At 41.9% G+C, this 21,022-nt stretch overlaps 1 protein-coding gene across 1 annotated transcript in view; it reads left to right on the top strand.

The window, feature by feature from the left end:
• UNC80 (unc-80 homolog (C. elegans)) overlaps window positions 1-21,022 on the top strand; it is a 140,700-nt gene that overhangs the window by 85,898 nt on the left and 33,780 nt on the right. The window contains 15 exon segments of the mRNA XM_009887601.1: window positions 3,190-3,371; window positions 3,748-3,879; window positions 4,416-4,602; window positions 5,608-5,736; window positions 6,261-6,404; window positions 7,019-7,119; window positions 8,543-8,629; window positions 9,422-9,605; window positions 10,718-10,812; window positions 11,734-11,823; window positions 12,218-12,319; window positions 14,672-14,852; window positions 15,815-16,083; window positions 18,400-18,534; window positions 19,311-19,449. Of these exon segments, the coding sequence (XP_009885903.1) occupies window positions 3,190-3,371; window positions 3,748-3,879; window positions 4,416-4,602; window positions 5,608-5,736; window positions 6,261-6,404; window positions 7,019-7,119; window positions 8,543-8,629; window positions 9,422-9,605; window positions 10,718-10,812; window positions 11,734-11,823; window positions 12,218-12,319; window positions 14,672-14,852; window positions 15,815-16,083; window positions 18,400-18,534; window positions 19,311-19,449 (2,157 nt within the window).

Below are 21,022 nucleotides of genomic sequence, written 5' to 3'. Positions count from 1 at the left end.
TTTTTGTGCTCACTACAAAAGAGGTGGTCAGAAGGATCAGGAAGGCAATCTCTCAGAGCCTGATTGTGGTGGATGATTACGGAGCATCAAAATTAGTATTTGTGTTTAGCTGGGTTTCTAGGCAGAGGAAACACAGTGATTTAATCTGTAGAGAGTTTACTGAAGTATTTTGTATGTTGCCTCATGGAAATTGTTAGTATTAGTTGAGGGCTAATACAAAAACTGAGAAGGGGAATGACAGTGGAACTGTGATAGCTCCTCTGTTGTCCTGAAAGGAAAATTCTCATGTTGCATGGAGACAGTAGCATTGCTCTATAAGTAGTCTTATGGTATGGTATTTGTCTAAATTTTCTATTTCCACTTGGTATTAAATTGTGCAGATGACGTTTGCTGCTGACATATAGTTGAGACACCTTTAAGACAGTAGAAGATTAGAACATCATATACCTGTGAGAGTATTACCTTGAAAAAGAAATTCCAGACATGGGATGAAATTTATTACTACAAAGTGTAAGATTATGTCCTTGCAAACTAATAAGAAGAATTGTTCTGTTATGAGCTTGGATCTTCTTCCACGGAACTGACATAGGTTTAGAGGAATTCAGAGTATATCAGTTGGCCAGAAAACAGCTGACTTACTGAGCAGAATTTAGCTGTGGAAAAAATAAATACAGTCAGGATGCGTCAGAAGAGGTATTTCATTAGAGATTCAAACTATTAATGCTGTTGTAAAGCACATTGTACAATTGCCTAGAACACAGCACATCCATGCACAATTCTGATCGCTGAAGAAAGAGACATTTACATGGGAGAAGTACAATGACTGTTAGGACAGGAGGGAGAATGAAAAACCTATACGATGAAGATATTTACTTAATGGATTCAGCTGAAGACTGAGAGTTGATACTGTTGCTCTCCATACCTACAGCAGACCAGGCAAGGAAGAAGAATTTTTTAAGCCATGGTAGCATACAGTTGAGTATGAACTCTTTATGACATCTTTCTCTTTGAAATCAGAAGATTTGTAGCCACCAGAAAAGAGACCAAAAGCTCTAAGGCTTAAAAATTTGTGAAAGGGATTAGATGATGTGACTCAGGAGGACCCTTCTAGTCTTATTGTCCTGTCCAAATGCTCATAGCCCGTGTGTGCTAATGCCATATGTTCAGAAATCATGAGCCATAATGCTAGAAAATACGAACATCCCTCACATGCGACACAGACTGCTTAAAGAAAGCATATATTAAAGCAATCAAATTTGTTTGTAAGCCAGTCTCCCACAACTTTCAAATTCTACCTTTCTCCTCCCTCAGCACCCAAGGAAATGGCTTAAAGATTGCCATCTTCCCCATATTTGCGCATCTAAGGGAGCCATCACAGGTCTTTTTACACTGGAGATTAAATTACAGGCATTTTAACAAAAGCTGCTAAGAACGCTGGAGTTTTGAAGTGCTCCTCAGGCATCTCTCCCCTTTTCGCCACACAGTCTAGCTTCATTTTCAACAGCTGGCAGTGAATTCTGCCCTGAAGTCCATTGTTTGACTCGACATCTTATGTTTGTCTTAAGTTCTGTTTCCCTCACTTTGCCTCTGCTCCACCAGTGTACAGCGCACTTCAGCCCACAGGTCTTTTCCGCACGCTCCCCTTCACCTTTGCCTTTCCCAGGCAAAGTGTGCAGACAGGAGGAGAAAGAAGCAAAATAAAGGTGAGAAAGAAGCTACCCGAAACTGCACTCAAGTGCACCTCAAGTCCCTTTCTGGGGGAATAATTTTGGATACTCTTTCTCTCTTATGAAAAACTTACTATGGGTCAGAGGGAAGGCAACAAAGCTTTGCTGCTCTTCCTGAGGAGGAGCAGCCTCTGAGATACATTGTTCTCCTTCTCCCCTTCCTGAAGGGAGGGTTAAAATCCATTTGAGGGTTTGTAGTAGCTTTTTTAGGAGCAAGAGTGATTTCAGCCCCAGCATAAATTACATTTGTGAACTCCTGTGCTAGTGTACAACAGCACCATCTACTGACCCCTTCCAAGACTGTATTTCTTTTTTTTGGTTACTTCAGTATGAGCTCACACTTTTAAATCAGTCCTACTAAGGCTTGACATAGTTACATTGAAAAGAGCAAAGACTAGAAAGTTCTCTGAGCTGGTGAAACAGGAGAGCCCCTACAGATCTGGAGCAGGAACAGGCGCCTTCGCAGTGCAAAGCAGGACCTGAGCAGTCAAAGAGCAGCCTTGTTTTTCTGCAGATGTTCAGACTGCCTCCCATCAGCACAGCTCTCATGCCTGGCACCTTCTGAATAAATGTCGAGGCAAACACAATGGCCAACGTCCTCTTTCTACTGTGGAGGAACAGCCACTAAATCTAGAGAAATTGTCTCCAGTGATGTGTGGTGATCTACTGGTCAAAGAAGCCATGGGCTCTCTGACACCCAATGAACTCCCACAGTAACACTGTTCCCCCTCCTTTTGTTTCCAGCTCGGTACTTCTCAGATACCCATCTAAATTAATTGGCCTCCATCGGCTTGGAGTGGGACGATGTACGTTTATATTCAAATATGCTCCAATGAAACAACTTTGGGCCAGCTCAACTTCTATTTTGCTGTCTTCCATTGTGATGTGGTCCTTTGTTTCTCAATTCAGAGCAACTGTGTTTTCTCTTGGATGCAGATTGTGATCATTGCATGGTGCCCATTTAACTAAGAACCTTTCTTTTTTGTTTTATCCATGAAAGTAGACAGGTGAGACCTCTGCTGGGGCACTGCCTCCTGCTCTGAGGGGAAGGCTGAGCTTCTGTTAAATTTGCCTTTATTAGTCATCACAGAAATCACTTGGAAGTGGAATCTTTGAAAGCCAAACTGAATTAGTCCAGTTGCATCAAGAGATGCTGCTTCTTTTAAAACCAGTCATGACTGAGATTTTAGTGAGGAGAGCAAAGTGTTTTATTTTAAAAACAGGTTTTCCAGAACGTTTTACAAGCATCACATGAAACACTGTGTGGTTCCAAAAGGTGGAATCACATGTGGTCAGTTTCATGAAGCAGTACAATTTTCGCTAGGTCTGATAGACTGCCGATCTCATTTCTGGAGCCAAGATTAGGTTTCTTTGGTGGGGGGCGCCGTACAGCTGTAGTTTTTCTCTGCCAAATAAACATATTATTAAGGAAACCAGATGATCAGATGTCCTCTCCCTGCAGCTGCCATGTTCCTGCTGTGTGCTGTGAAAGTGCCAGAGGCCGTTTCTGACATGCTGATGTCTGAATTTCATCACCCAGAAACAGTGCAAAGACTGAATGCCATTCTCAAATTTCACACACTCTGGAGGTTTAGGTATCAAGTCTGGCCAAGGATGGAAGAGGGAGCACAGCAGATCTTTAAGGTAGGTAGGACACGTGAAACACAAAGTTGCCATTTACAGCTTGCTTTGTGGGATAGATGTGTAATGACACATTGGCATGAAATTGGCTGCAAATCTGTTTAGAGAAAAAAATGGTGGTGTAAGTCACACTAGTGGGGGAGGTGATGTGCAGAACTCCTGTGTAAAATGGGGACAGTGTAACGGGGACACAGGTCAGGAAAAACATCAGAGAAAGAAAGAAATGTGTGTCACGGATGGTGTTACAGTGTAGTGAGATATGGAGTTAGGAAGAATTTGCAGAAGTAATCAATGTCTTGGGTACTTGTGCTCATGTTTAATTAGCAGTACTGACATTAATAATTTGCTGTAACAAGATCTCTTTCATGTTTTTGCTTAGATCCCTCCTCCAAGTATAAACTTCACTCTGCCTTCTCCTGTCCTGGGGATGCCATCTGTGCCAATGTTTGACCCCCCCTGGGTCCCTCAATGCAGCGGGAGTGTGCAAGATCCTATAAATGAAGATCAGTCGGTAAGCAGAGAGGTCATGAGAGTAAGCACTGTTTTTATTTTATAGTGGCATGGAGGAAGCTAAAGGCGAAAGACGTGGGCTAAATTCTGAGTCTTCTTGTGTTCCTCAGCTGGGGAAAATCTAGTACACTGTCCATGTAGGGCACACAGAATTTTCCACATGGGCATAAGGCTTTTCTCTTTGTTCACTGCAGTACTGTACTGCATGTCATATCCCTGTATGAGACAGTAACTCAGGTCTCAAGAGCACACAGCTGTTCTCTCTCCAAGAGAAGATTAGTTCACTTAAACTGTCTGACAGACCATTTTCTCTGCACTGGTTCATGTGGTGTCTCTTGGAAGAAGTCTGAACCAAAGTTTATTGTAGACATAGCTCCACGAGGAGTCTCCTCGTAAATGTCTGTTCAGCTACCACTATTCTGATTTGTATTTAGAAACAGTTGCCGAATGCCACTAAGTTCTCTGGCAGAAAACACAGGATGTGTGCATCTTAACTAGCAGCTTCAGGCTGTGTTTATTTTCTTTTGTTCCTGACAGAAGTCATTTTCAGCCAGAGCTGTGTCGCGTTCCCATCAGCGAGCAGAGCACATCCTGAAGAACCTGCAGCAGGAGGAAGAGAAGAAGCGCCTGGGCCGGGAAGCCAGTCTCATCACTGCCATCCCCATCACTCAGGAGGCCTGCTACGAGCCAACCTGCACACCAAGCTCAGAGCAGGAAGAAGAAGGTGTGCTCCAGGGTCAGGAACTGCATTGCAGGAACCTGAGAGCACCTGCCACCAACATAGAGCACTGCTTAGGGGTGTGATGTCCAGGAACATTGATTGGTAGTGTTAGAGAAGTCCACATACATTTGTTGGAGAGTCCAAGTCATTGAGAAAAAGTGTGATTAAAAATTAGTGCAAGAAAAGCACAAAACCTTGGAGGTATTGAGTGCTCACTGTGTTACCTGGACCTCCTTACCCCTCTCCCCCACCTTCAGTGGAACTTGCCAGCATTTAACATCTCAAAGCTCCCAGTATCTTGCAGCATTTAACACAATGAGAATATGTGATATTAGGTATGAAATTTGTCATTCCTAACCTTAACCCTCTAATAATTAAAGGGTGGGAGGAATCACCCTTTAGCAGTATGTGTCTTAAGACACATAGGCTGAATTTCCCCTGGGGTTTTCCACCTTTATGGTGATTAGTGGGGGAGCCTAGATGACCAGCTCAGCCTCAGTACCAAATTTTCAGATGGCCAAACTTACATGACATGAATGATGAAAAGCTTAGTCTTTGGGTAAGGATTTTCATTGCTCCAGGCTAACAGAGCACAATGATTTCATTAAAGGCATTTCAAGGTATGCATCATTAGGTGAGTACAGTGATGTTCAGATCTAAATATACACTGGGAAATCTTTGAGCAGAAATCCCAATTCTTAGGGAAAACTAAGCACCAGCAACCAAGATGGTTAAGAGGATGTAGATGAGAAGTATAGAGCCAACTCAGTTACAACATGACTCACCAAAGCACTGAACGCTTTTATGGAACAATGCTCTACTGTTTCCCAAAGCATGAGCAAATTACCTATCTGACCAGTCTTTATAGATTCTAAATTGTGCCTTTTGAGGGTTACATGACTTGAATTTTCAGTGTTCCAATTTGGTTGTAAGTGCTGTCCTTCAGAAAGTTCCCTAAAGTCTGTCAGTTAAATTTGGATTGACATTTCCCATTTTCTTTGTCAGTAGAAGAAGTTGCCAACCTGGCCTCCCGCCGCCTTTCTGTGAGTCCTTCCTGCACCTCCAGTACATCTCATAGGAACTATTCTTTCCGCCGTGGCTCTGTCTGGTCAGTGCGATCAGCAGTCAGTGCAGAAGGTGGGTTAACTTCATTTTGGAGTATCCTTTCCTAGGATTTCATCCACTGGAAGCCTTTCCTGTTGACCCATAAAGCTGTTGGCATTTCCTTTTGCTGAATGTATTCCCAAGCTTTAGCCACTTTATAATAAATTACTGCCCTGCATGATTTTTTTGACTCCTGCTGTCACACTATCGTCCCTTACTTATGTTTCATTTACAGAGTAGTGCCATGGAGAGCACTCTGGCTGAAAAAATGGTAATGAAATGGGATTTCATCAAAAAGAAAATGGGTTCCCCGCAAGAAGAGAAATGTAAATTGAAAAAATATATATTTACAATGAAAATTCTTGATCAAGAGGTTGGCTGGAGGCTCAGTTTCTTCTTGGAGATAGCAGTAAATCTGCTGTGCTTGCACAGTGATCAGATAGCCTATCATTTTGTTCTGTTTGTACAGCACCTAACATAAACATTTATCTAACCTACCTGGATATTACCATGGCTTGTTCACTAACACTCACCCTCTATTCTTCTTACTGCTCCAGATGAAGAACACACTACAGAGCATACCCCAAACCATCATGTGCCACAGCCACCTCAAGCTGTGTTTCCAGCATGCATCTGTGCAGCAGTGCTCCCCATTGTCCACTTGATGGAAGATGGAGAAGTCCGGGAGGATGGAGTAGCTGGTACTGACCTAGATTAAACTTCAAGGGATTCTTGCTCAATGGTGGCAGAACCTTCCAGCACTATGAACAATGGCTTACATTTGTTAGGTGCCTTAACTAAAGTGGAAAAGAGGTGTAACACAACCTTGTATTTGCTCACAGTTGATGTTTCCTAGAAGAATTGTGTGCTATGTATCATTATGAGTATCTATGTTAGTTAAAAAGTTAATGAATAATCTATTAAATCCTCACAAACTATTTGAAAGATTCACAACAGAAATGTGACCTTGTAGGGTTTTCCCCTTTTTTTCTCCATGATTTATGTTTGGTTTTGAGCGTTTTTTTTCTCTCTTTTGGGGCCCTAAAAAAGCCCCCAGTTCAAGAAAGATATTGAGAAGCTGAAAAGGGTCAAGTGGGGGGATACTGGGATGGTAAGAGGCCTAAAACAGTGCATAAAAGAGGCACCGTGTGTTTCAGTACAAAAAAAAATGTGTGTTTCAGTACAAACAACTGTGTGTTTCAGTACAAAACATGACAATTGTGGTAGAAGGTTAGGAACATTTGCGTCTAAGTGTACCAGTTCAATGCTTTTCCAAGTGAGATGGTTCTGACCTTGTTTTCTTTCTCTTTTACAGTAAGCGCTGTTGCTCAGCAGGTCCTGTGGAACTGCTTGATTGAAGACCCCTCTACAGTTCTCCGCCATTTCCTTGAGAAGCTCACAATCAGCAACCGACAGGTAAACTTTTCCTCTCCCAAGTGGGTATATGTATTGCTTAGAGCAGGAGAGCACAGCTGCAAGCAGAATCACTCTGTGGGCATCACTGAAGAAGAACATTTGCTATTGTAATGTAGCTCAAAGTCTTTTAAGCTCTATCATCAGTTGGCTTCAATCTTTGTCCAGTAATGTAAATGGGACATAGCTGATTTATCACCGCTAAGGATCTGACTTGCTCTAAGCCAAGCTTTGAACAGCTGCTTAGTGGAGCACAACCCTTTCTATGTAACATAGGCAATATTGCCTCAACCCATGCCACTCTGTTCAGCTTTCTCTGAAAGATGGGGGTGGCCTTGTCTCTCCCTGGCTTATTAGACTGTTTTCTAGTGCCATGGCTAAGCTTTATGGAAGAAAGGGATACCAGTTCTGACTGGATGAAAGGAAGTGAGGCTTTCCATACCACTTTCTCAACTGCAGACTTGGTGTACAACATCAATAATATCACTGTCCTCATCTTCCAACCCACCACCTAAGAACTGCCTACAAAATGAATATTAAACTTTGAGAAAGGCCAGAAAAGGCTGCTTTTCAGTTGTTTGAGTGATCAGGTCTTAGTAGCCTCACTATTCCTAAGACTTCTCAGCTATAGTCCCCAAAGCTTCTCTTTAAGTCCAGAGGGTCGCTTCTGTTTGTTCAGTATCTTTGAGAAGGAAGCTCTACCCTGTCCAGCCTCAGAGGCATCTGAGCTATCATAGCCTGCTGTTTTACCATCTCTTCATAGGCCTACTACAACCATGAGTACAGAACACAGAGGACAGGTGTATTTCCTTGGAAGCTTTCAGCAGATGCATCATTGGCATGAGTTGTCCTATGCATATTCATGCGCTTAACACTAGCTCAAATCTGCTGTGGATTAAGAGGATGAGGGCCATAGAAGAAATTTATGATGCAGTCTGTCTGTCCTTAGCTGACAGTGGCATTCCTTGCCCTCTACACCTCCTTCCCACCATAAGAAATGTATTAGTCTGTTTAAAGCAGGCAGCCTCTAAAGGAAGGAAAGTTAGATTCTGCCCGCACCCCCTACCCAGCAGCCGCAGCTATTGAGTCGCGCTGAACTAGATTTCACAGATCATCTAGACAGTCATTTGTGGTGATAAGCAGAGAGAGGAGTGCAGCATCAGAATGCTACAGTCAGAACAAATTGCAATAGGAGGTATTGGCCTCTCTGAGATAAAACAGACATTGATCTGGGTGCTGTGCCCTGAGCCTTATTTTGGGAAATGTGGGAGCAGTCACAAGCATATAGTTCTACTTCATGCACCGAGAGACAGAGCTGAACAAGGGAGCATGGAAAAATGGGAAGAAACAAAGCCAGAGAGGACAAAAGGGGGAAACCCATTCTCCATTTTGTGATGGGAAGAAAAAACATTTGCTCTTTTTCCAGGATGAGCTGATGTATATGTTGAGGAAGCTTTTGTTGAACATTGGAGACTTCCCTGCCCAGACATCTCATATCCTCTTTAACTACTTGGTGAGTAGCTTGTGGGTCGACTGTGCAGCCCAGAATCTCACCTCTGCCTGCATGTGTCCTAAAAAGTTAATGTCACAATCTGCATGGAAATAAATGATCTTAACTTTTCCTATATAGCTCATACCTGCTTCTGGCTGTGGGTGCAATTCACCAGGCTTACACTAGCCTTTCAGTCCTTCTAGGGAGAGAAAAAGAAACCTTTAACATTTTATTAAACCCCTAAACAACCTGTTACGGATTTCTGAATTGAATCACAGACAACAAGTTGTAGACCAATAGAAGGATCCCAGTGCCAGAAACCTTTAATTATTTTACTTAATTTTCATTCAGAAAGTGCTTTGCTCTTGGACAGTCCTATTGGAACAAATCTAGTAGCTTCTTTCAAGATTGCGGAAAATGCATTTGCGGCAGTTAGGAGGTGAAAAAAACAGACAAGATGTATGCTAGTCCAGGAGCCCTCTGTTGTTTGTGAGTTGTCTATGTGGCAGTACATCGGAGCAGAAGGTATAGGAAGTCTCTTACTGCAGAAGTTCTCCCTTTTGCTCGCCTACAGTGGCTTTTAAGGCTGGGCTGCAACAGTACTTTTTGCCCCCACCCATCATCCTCTCTAGAAAAAGGAAGAATAGTACAGGCAGATTGTTCTGTAGTATGTATAAACTTTCAGGACATAGGTTTAATGAGTTAATCCCTCTGAGTGAAGAAAGGTAGAAAAACAATATTCTTATGCAGTGTTTACACAATGCTCTGCACAATTAAGATATTCTGGATATTCCTCTTACTTATTACCTGCAGGTAGGACTGATCATGTATTTTGTACGCACTCCATGTGAATGGGGCATGGATGCCATTTCTGCCACGCTTACCTTCCTTTGGGAAGTGGTGGGTTACGTAGAAGGACTATTCTTCAAGGATCTCAAACAGACTATGAAGAAGGAACAATGTGAAGTGAAGCTGCTAGTAACTGCCTCGATGCCAGGTATAAAAAATGAGTCTTTCAATCTCCTTCACTTCCAAGTTCATGACCCCTTGTACCAAAAGGGAGATCCGTCAGAACTGGATCAGAAAAAAGACTGCTACAAATGGCTGCATAGTCTATGTCAGTTTTTCTTGAGTTGAGGATTCAGTCAGTAAATTCCACCTCTAATACCCTGAGATTCAGAAAGCCACTTTAAGAGCTTTACAAGCGGCAAACAGAAAGTGAATTAGAACAGACTTTTCAACTTAGAGCTTTGTGCCAGTTGGGCTGTGAAAGGCTGGCAGGATGTTCATTGTAAGACTGTACCACTCAGACTCAGTTTGATCTGATGCATCCTCTCATTTAAGTCTTGAGAGAGCCCAAGAAGAGCATGCTGTGAGCCTCGGATGTCACAAGCCAGACAAGAGATATATTGCTAAAAAACAGGTTTGACCTTTTAGGTTTGTTCCTTCCTCAGAATGACGGTTGCTGCTAAAGTCAGCTCGGTCCTTTAGGAACAGAACGATTTCTCATTATTTGTGGAAGTGTGAGGCTATGCTAACACTACATAATGGATTCCAGACAGGACTGGCATTGTCTGGCTGCCCAGGAATGAATTTTAACTATGACATTTCCTCCATGGGCAGTGTTTTGAAATTGATTTAATTAAAGAGACCAGGGAGAATATCATAGAATCATATAATAGAATTGTTATGGTTGGAAAAGACCTTTAAGATCATCAAGTCCAACCATTATCTGACTCTGCTGGCCCCACTTCTTAATCATGTCCCTGAGCACCATATCTAGACAGCTTTTAAATACATCCAAGGATGGAGATTCAACCACTTCCCTGGCCAGCCTGTTCCAGTCTTTGATATCCCTTTCAGTGTAGAATTTTTTCCTAATGTCTAACCTAAACCTCCCCTGGCGCAACTTGATGCCATTTCCTCTTGTCCTATTGGTTGTAACTTGTGAGAAGAGACTAATGCCCACCTCTCTACAACCTCCTTTAAGGTAGTTGTAGAGGGAATAAGGTCTCCCCTCAGCCTCCTTTTTTCAGACTAAACAACCCCAAGTCCCTCAGCCACTCCTCATAAGACTTATTCTCAAGACAACTGCTTTTCTTCCTTTAGGCACAAAAACCCTTGTCGTGCACGGACAGAATGAGTGTGACATCCCAACTCAGTTACCAGTCCATGAGGACACACAGTTTGAGGCTCTTCTGAAGGTAGGAGTGAGTTTTTGAACTGGACAAACTGCTTATTAGTACATTTACCTGCCATTCTTGTATGCCAGCAATACATTCTGCCTGATTGTCCTGTTTCAGTGTGGGGGAAGGAATTTTTGCTGACACGCACTTCTGTCGCCATATGAGAAGAGCTTGGTTGAAAGAAACAGGGTCCTCTACTAAAGGATATTAGAAATGCCCTGACCTCACAGACAGCCAAAACCCCAAAAATGCAACTACATTTGGAGACGCTGCAGCTTGTTGGGTATTTGCTGTATACTATCCTTTGGATAATACATAAATCATTTCAGTATTTGGTTGTATCAACACTAAAGACTAAGTAGAATGATCAAGATCAGAGTGGAAATGATGGTTCAGTAGTCACAGTGGTATGTTGGAATCTAGCACATGTGAGGTCAGTTCTCCCTTCAGCCAATGATTTCCTGGATGGCCTTAACAGAGCCACATAGGAAACAGATTTGTAAAAGCCTTCAGTTTATCCAACTGTGTTATATTTTAATGGGAGTCACACATCTCAGTGCTTTGGAGGATCTCAACTTTAGTGTCTCTGAACATCACCTATCACTAAAGCTTGATAAATACATAGTATGGAAATGGAAGCTGCAATACCCATGTGGCTTATATAGCCAGACAAATATGTGCAATATGAAGACACCAAAAAAGTAACAGTTCCAGTCTCATTGTGATATCAGCATGGCTTGATTATCGCAAATATATTAATGTACTTTATGATTAAAAAAAGAAATCAAGAATTAATACCAGCAGAGTGTTCCACCCTGACTGAGACATGCAGGTTTGTGCCTTTATACATTGTTAGCTGGATATTCTTCTTTTTGGTATTGTGGTCTTTGTACAAAACAGCTAATAAGTAACAGGATTTCTTTCGTTCTTCCTCTTCAGGAGTGTTTGGAGTTTTTTAACATACCTGAAACGCAGTCCTCTCATTACTTTTTAATGGATAAGCGATGGAATCTTATTCATTACAACAAGGTAAGGCAAAGATCAGGTCCTGATGACTTTGTTCTTTCCATCTTGTCCCTTTTTAAACATTGGCGTTATCTAAAGGAGAACAAGCAGCCCATAAACAGACAGAATTCTGCCCTGCAGGCACCACATCTTTGGTGTTTAGCTGTGTGTGGTGAAAGACTGGAGTTTGACAGAGGAGGCAGAAGTGGAGTCCCTTGCTCTTAAGTCATTAATGTCTAGTTTTCTTAGAAAAGAGCATATTTCTCTTCTGTTTATGCTCTTCCATGTTGCCTCACACTGTCTGAAAGCCCCTACCCAAAAGCTTCAGAAAGGGCTGAAGGGCCTTTTATTCATTTCTGTTGAGTAATGCTGTTATGATTGCATTTGTTTAAAGTACACTTGTTTCCCTTCCTGGCAGACCTACGTCCGTGACATTTATCCTTTCCGGAGGTCAGTTTCTCCCCAACTCAACCTGGTGCAGATGCATCCAGAAAAGGGTCAAGAGCTCATTCAGAAGCAGGTATCTTACTGTCACCAAACACCTCTGCCCAGAAACAAACCCTGTAAATAAACTTTTCGTTTTCCTTTAAAGGCCTTCACTCATGCTGCATGCAAATAGAGAGCTTTGCTGGAGGAGTAGCAATTGTCATGAAATCTACCCTGGTGCCATTGGAGGGCTGTATGGTATTTTAAGAAGAGTCAAAGGCGGCAATGTGAATTCCCTCCCAATCTCTCCAGCCAGCTTCTTTTGGGCAGATCATTTTTCATTCTCCTACACTCGGCCAGAAGAGCTTCAGTTGCCTCAGCTTCAAAAGTTGCTTATTCCTTTCTTTAACATGACTTCTGGCTCTTTAGAAGCCCATTTAAGACGTTTTCTTCTCAAGTCTGTCTGGCTGTGGAGTAGGAATTATCTGCTCTACCTTCCTCTCTGTCTTCACACTGTAAAGAACGCTACCTGCCTCTCTTCCTTGTTGTGCTCTCAGATGCTATTCTTACCATAGCTACTCCCAAAGGCACAGCAGTAGCAACTTTTTTTGTCAGGGGAATATCTGCCCTCAGAAGAGCACTGTCCTCCCTATCTTCCAGCCTCACGACCTGATAATCTGTCTGATCCTGCTAAAGTTCTGCAGCATCCAGGAGCTCTCCCTTAGGAACTAAACCCTAACTAAAGTGTCAGGGCAGTGCCTTTAATGTGCTGCAAACCCCTACAAGTATCCTTTCTTTAGACAGCAAGACAATGGCATTGAGCTCACTCCACCTGTAGAAGCCACATGCCCTATTTTCCACAAAAGCAAATTTGTCCCAGTAGCACAGGGTTGAGTGTTTAGGGAAAAGTTGCTCTAGCTGTATCTGCAAAGGATGATAATAAGCAGGAAATAAATTGGTATTAACAGTTGTAATATTCTAGCCAAAAAGCAGCTACTGTAGTTGTGTCCCTCGCAATGTGAGTACAGGGACAGGAAAATATCATCAGGAATGGTTATGAAAAGCAGCTATAAAGCTGCTTAAGAGGGACTAGCAGCTAAAATAACAGAGAATATAGTTAATGCTCTCTCATATGTGTATGGTACAGAATAGGGGAATATTTCACATGCTGCATCTCTCAGTATGAAGTCTATACAAATCGAAATTACTTGGGATCATTTTGGTTGCTTCTGTCAGAAATTATTCTCACTGTGGTTCTAGGAGATGTGTCCCACATACCAAATAAATGAGTTTGATATGCCCTACGTGACCCCAAAAGATTAAGATGGCCTGTCCAGTTCTGTCAGGGCATTATTTTGCACTCCACATTTTTCTATTTATAGTACTTAGAGGCCAAAAGATTTCTAAGATAAAGCTTAAATCAAGCATCTACCAGCCTCTCTGTAGTCATGCTAGAAGTGGCTGGACAACATCCAGCTTCAGCAAAGAAAAGAGCACTGTAGTGTCTACCCACAGAGCAGCAAGCCATGGAAAAGTACTTTCTTTACTGTTGATTGATTGAGCACCCAATTCTAAACTGAGTACACTTCAGAGCAAGGTCATAGCAACTGCAGGACATGGGAAGCTGAGCTTTGTCACATGTCAAGCCACATGCTTCAAGTTTTGACATCATATCTAAGAGCCGTCTTGAAACTGCTTCCAAAGACAGTTGCTTCTACTACTGAGCATCACTCTGCCTTATGGTTACTTGTAGTGTCAAGGTAAAATAGCTAGCCTGATTAGTCCTACCAGTCAGAAGTTGAAAGGAGGCCGGTAGAATGAAAATTAGTTTCCCAGCTGGTGTAAAGTAGAAGCACTAATCTGAAGTCAGCAGGACTTTCCTTGTTTACAGTAACTCAGAATTTGGTCTGCTTTGTTTTATTGACTACTTTTCTTTTGCAACTATACATAGGCTTTCTATGGCCAGACCTGAGCCAGCCTCAACCCAGAAGGCAGATAACCATTCCAATCTCATGTTCACTATAAGACCTTGCAGAGTGTAACTGCAACTGCATGGCTTTCAGTTTGGAGTTGGTTTGCCTCTGACCACCTTGGGGGTCACACTGGCAAAGCTTACATTAACCTACAAGAAGAACGCATGGCACAGTTGCAGAATGTTTTACAACCACTTAGGGTCCTCCACAAGAATGAAATAGGAAGTGTTGTTAAAACCTCTTTTACAAACAGGATCAATCTTTGCTGAGCTGAGCTGAAGAACAGTGGTCACACAAATTCTAGCAAAAGGGTGCAGCACTAGCCCTGTGAATTTCAACAGGTCCCTCAGGACCATGAGTGCAGCAACACTCCCATCAGAGAAATCCATGGAAGCTAACCTAGAAAAGTGCATATATGTGGTAAAGAACTTCTTGATCAGTCTGATTCTGGTCCTTGTATCTTCTTCTCTCAGGTGTTCACCCGCAAGTTAGAAGAGGTTGGGCGGGTGTTGTTCCTCATATCACTGACACAGAAAATCCCTACTGCGCACAAGCAGTCCCATGTATCTATGCTCCAGGAAGACCTCCTGCGCTTGCCTTCATTTCCCCGAAGTGCCATTGATGCCGAGTTCTCACTCTTCAGTGATCCCCAAGGTATGGCCTTTTGATAGCTTTCTCTGGTGGCTGTACAGGGCCCAGGAGGTTCCTGTGAGGCATTTCATTTGCCTTAGAAACATGCAAGCTTCATTTGCCTTAGAAACATACAGACTTGTAGCACTACTGACAGCTGATAAATCTCTTCCTGGGGAAAATGATACATAGCTGTTGGTTTGTAAGCACAACAGCAGAAAGGCCTTCGCTGTTAGAGGTCTCCAGACAAAGCTACTTTCTTTAGAGCCAAATGAGAATAAGTTATAATTATGCATGAAAATTGTGCATGAAACAACAGCTGGAGTACTGTGTCCAGTGGCATAACTGCATCTAAAAAGGATTGCTCAGAGCCCTTTGCCATCCACTTTGAGGAAGCAATGGACTTTCCATGAAGATGGCCCAAACTCTGCAGCAGGGATATAAACAGCCCTCTTTTAGAAACTTTGCTCTGAAAGTCAAATAGGATTTCCAGCCTGACTTGGGGATTAAACAGGCCGCTGCTGCAGGATGGTGAGCATTGGCAAGTTCTGTAACAGGCCTTAAAGGCATTTGCTATCAGAGGCATTATAGTAATTGTATTATGTCCTGTAATGTGTGGGACACATGAAGGATAAAACTTCAGCATAAATCCACACAGCCATTCAGGTTGTGTGGGGCAGATGATGCATGTACAAGATCAGATCTGCTTCTGGTTTTTAAGAGAATTTCCAGTCGGTGGGGAACAGATTTAATGAGCTGTGTGATATTCATCATTCTTCATGTTCATGTGTGTTGCTTTCAGTCAAGGTTTGCTCAAGCCCTGCACGCACTTCCAGAAGTACAGGACAGGGGAAATCATTTTAAAAAGGCAGAATGATGGTCAGTGTTGTGGGATGTTTCTTTGGAGAGGCCTTTGGCCTCTAGGAGTGTTGTGAGGCTGGCTGTGGTGGACAGGGTTGATTGCTGTCGCCTCTTCTTCCCCGCAGCTGGGAAAGAGCTCTTTGGTCTGGACACTCTTCAGAAAAGCTTGTGGATTAAGCTGCTGGAGGAGATGTTCCTTGGCATGCCCAGCGAATTCCCCTGGGGGGATGAGATCATGCTGTTCTTGAACGTCTTCAATGGTGCCCTGATCTTGCACCCTGAGGACAGTGCCTTGTTGAGGCAGTACGCTGCCACAGTCATCAACACCGCTGTGCACTTTAACCACCTCTTCTCCCTCAGCGGGTACCAGTGGGTCCTCCCCAGCATGTTGCAGGTGAGCCATTTCCATGATCAGTACAAGGGAAGACTTCCAAGAGAGCACTTTGTTATAGAACTGACTGTTACTGGAGAAACTTTAAACTGCTGAGTCCTGGTAACGTCACAGATTTGGGGGGCCCCAAGAAAACAAACAACAGATCAGGGTGGGATGGCCCAAATCAGCATTCCTGAGACTACATTCCCTTTTCTACTTGAGTAAATGACTACATTTTCTTTTCTTCTTTATGTTAAATAAACTAATGTCTGTTTCCCTTTCTATGTACTTTCACACAGAAATGTGAAATTTCTGGAAAATTTTTGGACCTTGGGTCTCCCTCAGTGTTTTTTTTCTCCAAGGATGGTGGAAATTTGGGGAATAGTTGAAATATCTAGATTTGCTACTTGCTGATTGAAATTAAATTATATTCACTTCTTTAAGTATGATAATTGTATTATCTACAATTTAAATAGCAACAGAAAATAACACTAAGTGTTTATGAAAAACTGTATGTTGTCTTTTCATGTCAGTGATGACAAATACTGCAAGTGTTAAGAGACAGAGTGTCTCTTCACTTTCAGGTGTACAAGAATGCCTTTTTTCCTGATGACATTTGAGAAAAATCAAATACTGAAAATAGAAAACCCCTGCTATAGTTTCTTTGCAGACAAAAATATTATTTCTGCAGAGCTTGAAGACAATATCTAAATAGAGATTTAGTATTATAATGCAAATACAGAAAAAAACTGTTCTTTCTGTAAAAGAAGCAATGACCATGACATCTCCATGTATGTTCATTTTAATATAGTTAACAGAGCGCAATAATTAGGACCAGTGATTAATTTGGCTATGTAAACAAACTCTTTAGTAACTGGATACTCTAATATCATGCAGTACATGGTTAGGTAAGTATGTATTGGGTCTAGGTCTGCAGTGCATGGGTTTATTCATTAGAAGCAAGACATTCTGAAATAAAATAACTTAATAACTTAATTTGAAGTAGTTGGCAGTAACCATTCAGTCCTGTGAAAGACTCTTCCTACATTTTCACTTTTCATACTGAGATAGATTAGTTTTTTTAATCCCCCCCCATTACTGACAGCTGCTGAATTAATAAAATACCACTCTTGAGAGGCAAAAATAAAGTAATTCCAAAAGAAAACCTTACTAGAAACCTTCAAGAGCCCTGTGCTGTAATGTGAATTTTGCACTACCATAAAATCTCAGCATTACCTGTTGCCAGCAAATAGCAAGAAATTCCTGCCCACCCCAACCCCAAACCTCCCACAGACTCGTACCAGCAGAGAAGTGCAAACAGGCAATTGGAATGGACAGAAGAAGGCAGCACTGTGAAGTTGTTCCTAGCAATTTATACTGTTTACATAACTGAGAAACAAATCCCACATCTTTGGCAACGCATTGGCTGCATGGTTCAGTGGCGAGCCCTGAAGGGAATGCGACTCTAAAAACCCTAAAATATCTTAAAAGTGGGTGGAACTGTCAGTGTGTTGGAGGACAGGCTAGGAGTTCAAATTATCTTGACAAACTGGAGATGCAGTCTGAAAAAAGAAAAAAAAAAAGACAGATTATGTCGATCAGGTTGGACAAGCGTAGGTCCTTACTTATGAATAATCAGGCACATAAATATGGAAGGGAAAGTAGATGATTCAGTAGCACTTCTGCAGGACCGAATATTTGAGTTGTTATAGATCTGAAGCTAAACATGAATCAACAGTGTCCTTCTGTTGAAAGATAAAAAAGAAAAAGAAAATATCTCAAATGCCATTCTAGAATGAACATACAGGTCTGTATCTTGTGAAAGAAACGTGGAAGAATTCGGCTGCTCCAATCAGCAGCACTACTGACTTGAAGTGCTGGCTCTGCCCAGCTGTGGGCACTGCACAAAAACCCCTCAGTTAATTGAAGAAACTACAGACTGGAACAGGGATGTACACCTAGAAAACGTGTCATATGAGAAAGGACTAAAAGAGCTGGGATTTGATTAACTGAAAAAGATCAAAATTGAGGAAGAAAGCACTCACTGGCTTCAAACAAGTAAAGTGCTTCTAGGAAGGAGAGCAAAGGAATCTACCTCTGATATATGGGACAAAAAATAATGACAAAGAATGTTCAAGAGTGACAAGCAAACCTCTTTTCTGAGGAGAGTTCATCCCTAAAATGCATTGCCAGGGAGGGCGGACAAGTCTCCATCTTTTAAAAATGTTAGGCAGATATATCAGGAATGACAAGGCTGTAGCTGATTCAGTCTGAGGTCAGGAGATGATGAGCCCTTCCACTGGAGTAGTACTTCCATGTTCTTTTTCATTTGCTTAGGTATACGCTGACTATGAAAGCAATCCACAGTTACGCCAAGCGATCGAGTTTGCGTGCCGCCAGTTCTATGTTCTGCATCGCAAGCCCTTTATTCTGCAGCTGTTTGCAAGTGTGGCCCCTCTCCTGGAGTTCCCTGTGAGTAAAAGCCATTCCCTAGTCTCAGCGTGGGGAAGCCTGTGTATGCAGCCAACCCCCCATCAGAGATCATAAAGAGAAAACAGCTGGAGCAGCAGCGCAGTTCTTACTGAACATGTGCTTACTGCACTTGATGCTGCACAGAAGCATTTCCTGAACTTACTTCTGCATGCGTCTGTTCATCAGTGGATTGAACAGGATGCTGAGATAATGGGCCACTGGTATCCAGGCTAGTAAACGTGGTCTCACTTCAAATTTCTCTGCATAAATAGGGTATAAAAGGAAAATAATGATTTGTAACTCTTTAAATGCAAATCCTTTCTTAGAATCCAGCAATAGGAGCTAAAAGCTTAATGCCAAGTTTTAGTACATGTGAACTATAAGACTGGATTAGCCATATTTTGTAATATTCACTAATTACTTTTAAACATTTTAATGAATTACAACAAGTTAATGGAATTTTAATTTGAAGTGGGACTGCCAAATCTAACTGCACATACACTGTAAGCACACACATCTTTCTCTTTCACTGGGCAGCAAAGATCTGCCCTTTCTGGGAAGTAAAGCTACGTGCAGTTTTCAGATCGTTCTTGCACTGTAGCATCAACCTGTTGAGTCAGGCGAGGCTTATTGTTTGACAGCAGTAAGCTCTTGAACTCCATGTAGGCCCTTTGTCAAAAAAAAAACCCAAACAGGTTGCCCACACCTCCAGATAAAGATTCCTGGGATGCACACAGGCCCTCAGAAAATCAACCTGTTGTCTGTTGTTGAAACAGGATGCTACGAACAATGGAACCAGCAAAGGAGTGTCAGCTCAGTGCCTGTTTGACCTGCTGCAGTCTTTAGAGGGAGATACTCCAGACATTTTGGACATCTTGGAGCTAGTGAAAGCAGAAAAGCCTCTCAAGTCATTAGGTAACAGCAAAGCACCGTTTATTCAGTAATTCTGGTTTATTGTTTATTGGTTCAACACACATTTGATGCAGCATGATTTGTTCAGGGCCCTTTTATTCTCTCAGAGTGCAGTCATATCTGTTTCTTATGCCTCATCAGGCTTTTAAGGTTGGCTTTATCACCACCATCCTTTCAATATTTTCTGCAGGAGGGGAATTATTAATTTATTTTATTCCAAAGCTACTTTTTCTGCATTGAGCTTGCTAGTCTGAGACTAGCCCCTGGCATTTTGAATTTTATCATGTGTGGGTGAAGAATAAAGATGCCTAATAAACTGTATCATGCTGAGATGATCAGTGTCATCCTCTCCTCTGCTCCGTGTGGGCAGGAAACAAAAGCATCTTCTCCCGTGGGCAGACTATGACTAGTAAATGATGGATGCCATTCAGACATTCAGCAGTGCTGAGTTGCAGGGGGGTTGTTAATTTATCACAAAGTAGAATATATACGGGTGTATGATGTATCCAGGACACTGTATCTCTTGAAAGATAGCCAAGCAATGCAGTATTTAAGAATTTGGCTGCTTTGTGCTTTGCAGGGAAGTAATTTTTGCTGATTTTTATAAGGATCTTCATTTTTCCAAATGTTTTCCAAATTTGCACTTCCCTTAAATAATACTGATTTTGATGGATTGTGAAACCTGTCTAGCCTTAGAGTTAAAGCTTTGTTATATATTGGGATTTTATGATGCTGCACAACTATATCACAAGTTACATTATAAAATGGTACAGAAATGGAAGATATATTTTCCTCTTTGTGGATTGTAGTAAACATTTATATAAAAGCTTTGGGTTTTCTGTGGAGGGTTATTCAAAGGCACCTCTGAAAATTCCCAAGTGTGTGCTGATGATTAGACTGTAGATGAATATGTCATGTGCCTGGTATTTTCCATATGAAGATCAGAATTATCTAAAACATCTGACTTCCAAGTTCCATTGTTCAAAGTGGTTTACATGCTTTGGGACCTTAACTTTGACTTGGGCTCCTGTATACCGAAGTCATATCTGAAAATGGGACTATAGTTGTTTTACAAATATTATTCTTTGGATAAATCAGTTTCTTGGTGCCCAGAGCTAACTGTCCCCAAAGTAATATTTGTAGTATGGGATTTAAATGCTTTTGAACACTTTTTCTCAAATCACTAGCAAACCAGACTCACTTTTGTGCTGGCGCCCATAGGGCTACCAGTAGAGCTTGATTTTTGAGAAGTAAAACTGTCTTCTGCTGTCAGTGGAGTATCAGCATCATTTTTAGTGTGGTGCAAACATCTAGGAAAAAGTGGAGGGAGCACAAAAATTGTCATTAACTTGACATGTGTCCTTGTCATGTATAAGCCTAAGATTTTGCTTGTGATGGGTCATGTTTAAAACAGGACTCCAGTAGCAGCTGTAGGGCTTATGCTCAGCAGTGATTTGACCTACTGAGAACTGTTTCTCACCTACTGGGTTCTTGGATGTCAGGGTGCAAGTGGGAGTGCAGCATATGTCTCCTTTTTATAGACAGATTTTTGTCAAAAATCAAGAGCCTATTGAGG

This window comes from Charadrius vociferus, unplaced genomic scaffold, assembly GCF_000708025.1.
Source record: "Charadrius vociferus isolate BGI_N301 unplaced genomic scaffold, ASM70802v2 scaffold136, whole genome shotgun sequence".
Taxonomy (NCBI): Eukaryota; Metazoa; Chordata; class Aves; order Charadriiformes; family Charadriidae; genus Charadrius; species Charadrius vociferus.
Note: the sequence above shows the minus strand (reverse complement) of the source record. Positions and strands in the feature narration are given on the sequence as shown.